At 39.1% G+C, this 9,226-nt stretch overlaps 1 protein-coding gene across 2 annotated transcripts in view; it reads left to right on the forward strand.

The window, feature by feature from the left end:
* The window catches only part of LOC121733146 (fibroblast growth factor receptor 4-like), a 134,789-nt gene that overhangs the window by 8,553 nt on the left and 117,010 nt on the right, over positions 1-9,226 (forward strand). For both annotated transcript variants that reach the window (XM_042123315.1, XM_042123313.1), the window contains exons 2-4: positions 1,641-1,767; positions 2,508-2,602; positions 5,118-5,262. In XM_042123315.1, coding sequence (XP_041979249.1) covers positions 1,641-1,767; positions 2,508-2,602; positions 5,118-5,262 — 367 coding nt within the window. The remainder of the gene's footprint in view (positions 1-1,640; positions 1,768-2,507; positions 2,603-5,117; positions 5,263-9,226) is intronic.

Genomic DNA, 9,226 nt, shown 5'->3' on the forward strand with positions numbered 1-9,226 from the left:
AGGCTTATATTTTATATTTTGATACGTGTTTCAATGAAAACTACATATTGTAAAATGCGTGCGAATTCGAATGGGGGTGGGGCGACGAATCGTTGCAGTCAGGTGAGTTGAGCTGCGGACCAATACGACTTTTTTGGGTTAGGTTAGATGGCTAAGGTGGCCGCCTTAGCCATCGTGGTTATTTTTTTGTGAACCACCTAGAAGTAGGAGTAGCGGGGCTCCGTCGACTCATAGTTGAAGCCAGTTGTTTTTTTTTTGGTATTGGTCGGCATTAAAATTTTTAACCATTTCTTTGACGTTCCGTTAAGGATTATAATTTGTGTAATTTATTAATGATTCTTATATAAAAACGGGGTTAACCCCCCCCCCCCTCCTCCCCCCTCCCCCTAAATCGTTGGGCATGATTCTAAACTTTTAAGTTCCTACAGATAGAACAATACATATTTTGGGATCATCAAATCAAAGTATGAAATCCTTTCTATCTCTGTTAGCTACCACTTTCGAGTTTTTCCACAGACACAATTGTTGTTCCTATTATCCAAATGAAGCTACTCACAAAAAATTTGCTTGAAAGTAATAAAAAAAAATGTTCTAGGGATCCCTGATAAAAGTGTTTCATGAAATAGTTATTTCATATTCATTTTTTTTGTTTTAATGTGAGCTCTGAATTATACTCTGCTCATTTAAGTAGTTTTCAAAGTGGTTTTTGTATTCGAAACACTTCATTTAAGATAAAATGCCGCTCAGTATAAAAAATACATTTGCCAAATATTGAAAAAATTCAGGACGTAATGTTGACACTCAAACAGATATTAGGTCGCTCAAATATTATGGAGCTGCTCATTTTGAATTTTAAGTAACTCAATTAAAGAATTTTTAAGTTACTGTTCTGTTAATTTCTCGTCACTCACAGTCAGTCACTCAAATAGTAATTCTATACTCCAAATTTAGTAATTTTGACACTTAAAACTGTAATTTACAGTCACTCGATTAAATACTACCCGATTTTAAATATTCAATGAAAGGCATATATAGTCGTGGGTGAATAAAATGCATTGTATCCCGGAAAATTGTACGTTTTGCACGTTTAAATAAAATTAGGTGCGTGAGACTCCTAGTTGGATTGTAAATTAAAGTTTCGGTGTCTTAATAATTTTTAAACCAAAATATAATTCTACGATGTTGTAAAAATATCAGTATCGTCACGTAATTTGAGGAGGTGAGATGACGAATATTCCCCGTTCCATTAACCATTTTTCTTGAATTCTTTGAAAAAGAACCTCATCATTGAAATGTAAGGTGTGACAATTAGACAGTAAAATTAATAAATTGTATTCAAAGCTTTACCATAAAAACTATATCTTAGCATAAAGAGAGAAACTAAATACCTGATGTTTCCTCAGATGGGTTTAAATCCTTATTTTCACGATGTTGGAAACTGGAACAATCTTTAGAAAAATACGTGTCGCATTCGGTGACTGTCGCCGTAAAGCTATTGGATAGCATTTTTATCAACTTTTTTTCCCCATAATCTAAAAAAATGCTAAAATCCCCATATCATTGTGATATGGGGACACATGAGCTAAAGTCCTTTCTTCGAAAGATACTTTCTTCTACATCTCCCCTCTCTTTTTCCTCAGCTTCCAGCACTCCCCCCGTCAGAGTACCCGGTTGTCCACGCGGCGCTGCCCCGGGGGGTCGCGGTGTTCCCCCTGCCGCTGGGGGACCACGAGCTAGCATTCAACGTCACCTGGAACGCACCTGTTGGTAAGTGGACTTTACCTAATGAGATGAATAAAGGTATATTAGTCAGGTAATATACGAGACTACTTGACAATAGTACGTTTATATACTGTTACGAACTTACGACACACAGTGCCATCTAGCGTCAACCAGCGGAACTACTCGGGGAATACAGGCAACATAAATCCCGTACTCGATAGTAGATGGCGTTAGGTATATGATTACATGCGCGTATTTTCTAGTAACGTTCAACCAATGTTTACGCGAGTCAGGTACGTTCTAAAAACAAACTCTCTGGAACAGTCAGGGACTCGCCTAGGATAATCAATCAGTTCAGTTTAAGCTATCCTAGTGGTGACTTGGAAGTGAAAAACAAGTGATCAAGAGTGATAACAGTGAAACCTATGACTTGGCTACGACCTAGAACAGTGATAGTGCTTAGTGTTTTGGACCTAGTGCTTTGTGTTATACCTAGCGCTAGTGATTAAAGTCTTCATAAGAGTCGGCAGGTCTTTCTCTTCAAATCCTTCGAACCCTAGCACGTAACAATACTACCCTACCAATTGCAGCTATTGTTGATAGAGCTAACATTTCCTCACTTTTGAAGACGGCATCCAACATTATTTCTGTAAATGATCGTAAATTGCCGTACTTCTTATTATACTAACTTATAAGGCGGAGTTTCCGCCACTCTTTGACATTGGTGAATCACTAAGGAGCCGTACGTAAAACGAAGAAAGTAATACATTTAATTACTTTCACAGGTCCCCCAGTCCGTGGTTACTCTATCGAGGTGCACAGCGTCACCGACACCGCCGACTGCCACTCCAACCTGTGCTACGAGTACAACCTGCCCGGGGTGAGTACTGACACAGTGTCACAGCTGCCGCAGGTCCCCGGTGCGCGGGCACATCGAAGTGCACAGCGTCACTCCAACTGGTGTGTTTTCAATTACAGATTATAATGCCACTCATAGTGAGAATTACTGTTTTCCAATTATTAGCGCTTGAGCGGCATAATGCCGAACGTTGAATGTTCTAACAGCAACACTTCCCAGAATCAAACACTCTCAAAACTAATTTACTTCCCAATAAGCATCAGCATACTTCGGCATTATGCGGTAGTCGGTTGCGATGTGCTCTACGATTAAGACGACGCGACGCCTTGATAATTTGGATGTAGCGATATCGATTTTTCTCAGCAATTACTAAAGTTCATTGTCAGTATTCATCATGTCTTTGTCTTTGAATTAACCATAGCATAACACGATTGGTCAACTTTTATTATACAGAATAATCAATCAAAAAGACCTCTGTAAAAAAAGGGATTCCTATTTTGCCGACAGAGGAGAGTGGTTTAAGCTTTCTGGTTCAAGCATACACTTTTATTTGCCCTAGCTTATATGAAATGTATTTATGGTTTTTAAATTACGCGACAAAAACTATTTTGTCGCTTACGCCCTTTCCATTTTTTGCTGTTCCATTGCTTGTTTTCTATGAGAGGCCGGGCCGGCCTCTTATAGAAAATAAACAATCTAAAACATATCCAACACGGTTTTTTACTTTAACGCGGCGTCACCTAAAAACCATACAGTGCTCAATTGGAACGTGAATTAGGTTGATAGTGCCAAGCGTTGCTGTAGCTGAAACATTCAACGTTGGTAATAATTATGACGCTTAATGCCGTCCAGTGCTGCAATGGAAAAACACACGATGAAGATTGCTTTCGGAATTATTATACTACGACAATAAAGGGTGTAATGCTAAGTATTCACATACGGTTTTGCTTGATCAAGCAATAACGTCGAGCAAAACCCGCGGCTCGGGCTTCCGTCCACACATTCAGCATTGCTCGATAGATAAATCGATATATTTAATTCCATCGAGCCGGCTCGATGTGAGCCTTCGAACTGGCCCGATGCAAGCTTACGAGCGTTGCGAGTTTTGCGGTCCACACCGTAGTTTTATTACTCGATTTGGAGTAAATAATAATATAATAATAATATCTATGGACGCTTCACACCACGTCAGTCTGGCCCCGTGCTAAGTACCTGAAGGACTTGTGTTACAGGTACCAGACTACGGAAACATATTTAATACTTTTATACTATACATACTATTTCAGATTTTTATTATATCATACACATATTTAATACACATCCAGACCCGGGAACATTGAAAAACTTTTTGTTCCGTCGGCGGGATTCAAACCCGCGACCCCCGGCTTGAGCTGCCACACACTCAACCAATTGAGCCACAGAGGTCGTGGTAAAACTATCGAGCAAAACCGTATGTGTGTACTTAGCATAACAAATAAAAGTGATAATACTATTTGTGATTAGTATGGGCAAGCGTATCGGCTTTATGAATTTGTCCATACATATCACAACAAAAATTGCTCTTTCAACGCTGCACTTACACAGTGAACTCTATGTATAAGTGACACACACACCTTCAAGTATTATCACATTGTTTTGCTACACCTTGTATATTTTATGCTTGAAAATCAATAGAAAGCCTAATAATCAGGCCACGATAAGCTAATCCGAACAAAATATTTTGGTATTGAGTAATATTTTATCTGTCAGATATATGTTACCCGTTAGCGATAAGATAGTCGCGGACTTATGACTCTATCTGTTTAATAAATCGTAATTTCATTAGTTTTCATCATGACCAGCCCTAGCTATCACTTACCGCTAATAAGAAGCGCAAATGTTTTGGAAAATCGTCTTAGAGCGGGTAGACATTGGACGTTTTTAACGCGCCGCGCTAGCATGTGTACGCTTCAATAGAATCCGGGGTTCTCAAAACGCGCGTTAGCAAAGCGCGCGCCTAACGCGCGCTTCAAAACGTCCAATGTGTACCGGGCCTTAATATTAAAACCTTGATCTTTGTTTATTGTTGCATCCCAAAATATGTGTTAATAAGGGGTCGTAAAAATGGAAGGGGAAGCCGCAAAGTTCAGATTCTGGGTAACTTTGGTGGGGCTATACTAATAGTAGAGGAGGGGAGGGTACTATTTTTGTAGTCACTCAAGCGTCATGGAGACCTAGAGTAGGTTTTGTACATTAGTTATTATTGAAGTGAAAATAACTTAATCTGTACCCAAAATATATCCACAATCGAGCAGAGATAGATAAGAAACTGAAATGGAAGTCGTTTGAAAATTCAGACCAAGCTTAATATGAATTTTAATAGAAGTCCTAAGACCGATCCTGTAGGGCCTACTACGAAACGGTTTTGAGACTCAAACAATCGGGCTAGAATGCCGCGTCCTGCTCTAACAACGTCATTTCACGTTTGTTAGGTTAGGACGCAACATTCGATTGTTTGAGTCTCAAAACCGTTTCGTGGTACGAGTCTTGTTTCCAGGATACCCTCTGGAGTGTGATCCCGACCGCTGTGAGCCCAGTGCCTGACGGGTGCGCGGTGCGGCCAGGGTGTGCGTACCAGGTACGCCTGATAGCACACCCGTGGGACGGACACACCGTCGCCAACATCAACGTGGAGTTGGATGGTAAGTTGAAACTTTTTGGATGGATGGATGGATAGAAAACATGATTGAAAATTCTTAAGGGCATGTCCGCACTGCGAATTTTAATCGCGCGGATTTTTTCTCGCGATTCTGTTCTCATATTGGACCTTATGAGAGAATAGAAGACGCCCGCAACTCCGTTGCGCCAAAATTCGTTTATTGCGTATGAACCGTACATTTTTCCGGGATAAAAAGTATCCTATGGCCTTTTCCGGTACTGAAAGCATCCTCATACCAAATTTCAGCAAAATCGGTTCAGTGAGCTTCACAGACTGTGGCGAAACCCGGGTTAATTCGCAACAAGGTGATGCTGTGTGTGTGGTGGGATTCGAAGGGAATTGTTCATTATGAGCTGTTACCTACCGCCAGGCAGGACCATCGATTCGATTCAGAACTGAAGCAGCGGCAGCCCCCTTAGACAAGTGGCAAAACGTTAACACTAGCGCTAACGCTAACGCTAGAAAATGTATGGATTTGACATTAGTATTCGCTAGCGAAGCGATGACTTATGTCAAATCGCATACATTTTGTAGCGTTAGCGTTAGCGTTTTGCCACTTGTCTAGGGGGGCTGTACTGCAAACAACTGATGAGGGCTTAGCGAATGTCAAACCCCATACATTTTCGACAACTAACTTCGTTATCGAAATTCGAAAATATAAAGAATGCAAAATAACTAAACTCACACAAACGGACCTTAAATTGTATGATATCGGTTCTTTTATAATCTGATTAATTTTAAATTGTTATCTTCAGAAGAAGAAGAAATTGTTAAACGAATTAATAGCGACAAATTAAAGGTACTTAATTGCTACGGGAGAAATTTTCAAGAGGAAGACAATAAAATATAATATTCATTTCTTTTTCTGTAAATTTAACTAATAAGATTTTTAAATTTTACCGTTAATTCGGTTTTAATTTATTTTGATCTAAATGTAATCATTTATATTATTATAGACAAAAACTATGGTGTCCCCAGCGGTCATTGACTTTTTTAGTCTAGGAGCTATATGAAAAATGCTCGCACTGTATTCGGTTAACTTATTAAGAAAAAATTAAACTATTAGGGTGATCATTTTTCCGACCCAAATATCGACCAATAGAATTGCACCATTCGACGTCACGTGGTACAACCTACATGGTATTATACTGATAATAATTTTTTGAAAATTTTCTCTGGTAGTTGCTATATATAAAAAACAAATTCTAATTCTATTGGCCGACATTTGGGACGGAAAAATAATCCCCCGAATACCACACGAGCTTCAAAATTATCTGGCATTTCTTTCATTTCTGGAAATACCCGATAATTTTGAAGCTCTTGTGGTATTATAAGTGATAATCTTAACTTTCTATGAGATTGCAGTGATACTCGTATATATACTTCATACTCAGTCAGTTCACATCGAGTATGCAAAATACGATATCGCCAACTAGGAACATCTGTCACTTCATTGTCAATCGCGGTTTGTATAGAAAACGATGACATAATGACAATTTTTTTTGACAATGGCCGCTACGGATAGAATTCGGCAATACGAGAATATAACTTAACCAAAATAATGTACTTACCAGCTTTGTTACAATTGCGTGATAATCAAAGACATTTAATTTGGTATCATTATAGTGCGTATAATGTTAAGCGGCTATTTTCTTAACAGATTTTAATAAACTTTGTAAAAGCTTTACAGCTAGGTACATCATACATGATAGTTACCTAAAATATCTAGATTTTATTTCCAGTTTGATCTTCGAGTATTTTAATCCAGTAGATAATAATTTAGAATGTGTGTAATCGGCCAAAAATAAAATTGTAAACAAATTCTAATTTAGATCTCTGGATAAAATGAATTTCTGCTCATCGATTTCAAAAGTAGGGACGGGCTATGCGGGACGACAACTGCAGAAAATGACGCCAAGCAATGTCAAACATAAACTGCCCCAAAAACAGTTAGTTGTGATTCCTAGAAGAGAAGAAGTAAAGAGAGCTACTTTTTATTTGATCTAAGCTTACATTGTAGAATATGAAAGTAAATTAGTATGAAATTCGGCTAAAGAATTTCAGTTAGACCGACGCTGCGTGGCCACATTGGTTCAGTGCGTTGCGTCGTTGGAACGTGCGTCGTATAACGCATTATATAGCTTGGGACGACGCACGACAACTGTACTAACAATAAAAAACACACACTTTATCTCATGTTGGTCGTTCGGTTAAAACACTTTTCGATAGGCCATTTTTCAAGAGCCTATGTTGTTCCACTGCTGGCTACTGGCCTCCCCCAAGTTCTTCCATTCATCTCACTCTAACGGCAATGTAGGCCAACCCCCTTGTAATATACAAGTGGGTTGGTATGTCATAGAGCCATCTTATGTCATTTATCATCAAATATTGAAATAACTAAGGGCGTACTAACATTGTGCCATGATGGATATCTATGATTGTCATCATTATTGCGAAGCTGTCTAGTAGTGTCTAGTCTATGGCATGTACCATGGACATCGGTTATAGAAACTTCCCTCTATACTTTATTAATAGCCTGTATTAGTCGACATCATAAATGAAACGTCTAAGCGTTTGCGCGGCTACGCACCGCACCGCATCAAGACAACGTGGCTTCACTCTAAGTTGATCTTACACAAGAAAACTGTCTTTGACATAATCTTTGATAATCCCTCACCTTATTAATTTAGTTAATAATTAAAACTCAAGATGTCTTTGATTTTATTTTTTAATAAGCGAGCTTTAATTTGTAATTGGATGAAAACAATTTTAGATGAATGTTCGTGATATATTAATTAATTTAAGGATTAGCGTAACACCTGTGCTTAGCTGGATTAAGCGTATTTGATGATTGATTATTTCCAGCCAAACTATAAGTCTACACGCGTTAAACAGTTTGACTAAAATAGCAGAATTGGTGAATGCGTTGCGCATTGTGAAACATGTTGAAAGTGACAGTCGCTCACGTATTTTCGCCCGTTTGTTTGAAGTCGAAGTACTCCTTTCAGGGCTCTTAAGGGCCAACCCATACGTACCACAACCACACCACATCGCAACGACAAAATGTCGTCGAGCAGTGGTTACGTGTGAATGGTGTCGCTGGAGGGAGCTTTTTGTAGTTGCGTTGTGGTAGCGACAAAATGTCGACGTGGTTGCGTTGTCGCCGGTGGTTGCGATGTGGTTAGGTACGAAAGTCAATGAAACGGAGGGGTGAAGAGCGCGAGCGCTGTGCGCGCACTCTCATTGCGGCCGTGGTTGCGATGTGGTCGTTATCACACAAGTGGTCGACAACGACTGCAAAATGTGGTACGTGTGAATCATACGAAATATACGCCCGACCACGTGGTGTGGTTGTGGTGCGGTTGTGGCTGTCGTGTAGTCAGAGTAGACAGAATGATAGAGTATGCCGACTTAGAACTGATGTTGAAATTTTTAAATTTGACGTATTATGACGAAAATCGTCGCTAGGGTTGTTAACTTGTTACCTACGAATTTAAAAATATGACATATTCGATGGACGTGTTCCTCTTTGGTCGTATTGTTGTTTGTGTTTTGACTTTTGGCACATGATGCTATTAAAATTGTCAGAATCCAATTTTGAAATCTTTATTTTAAATATTTAAAAAGAAATTACATCAGCCAGCGCGAGGCACAATCCGTTCATAATCCTAGTGAAACCCGACGAATTTGACAGATATTGAAACCTGTCCGTTTCTTTGCAGTCGAAGTACTGGTAGTTATGTCTATTGTGGTGTAGTTGTGGTCAAGTTTGCCCTTAGTCAAGATTTATCTTGACGGCTGGATTCAAATTTCGAAAAATTTGACAGATTTTTATCGTAACAATGTCGCTAATCGACTAACGGCCGTTCCCAATAATTTAATCTCTGGTTTGACATACATGATCATTGATCATACAACCGATCGCAGCTAACATTGAATTGACATGA

The sequence above is a fragment of the Aricia agestis genome, chromosome 13 (genome assembly GCF_905147365.1).
Source record: "Aricia agestis chromosome 13, ilAriAges1.1, whole genome shotgun sequence".
Classification (NCBI taxonomy): Eukaryota; Metazoa; Arthropoda; class Insecta; order Lepidoptera; family Lycaenidae; genus Aricia; species Aricia agestis.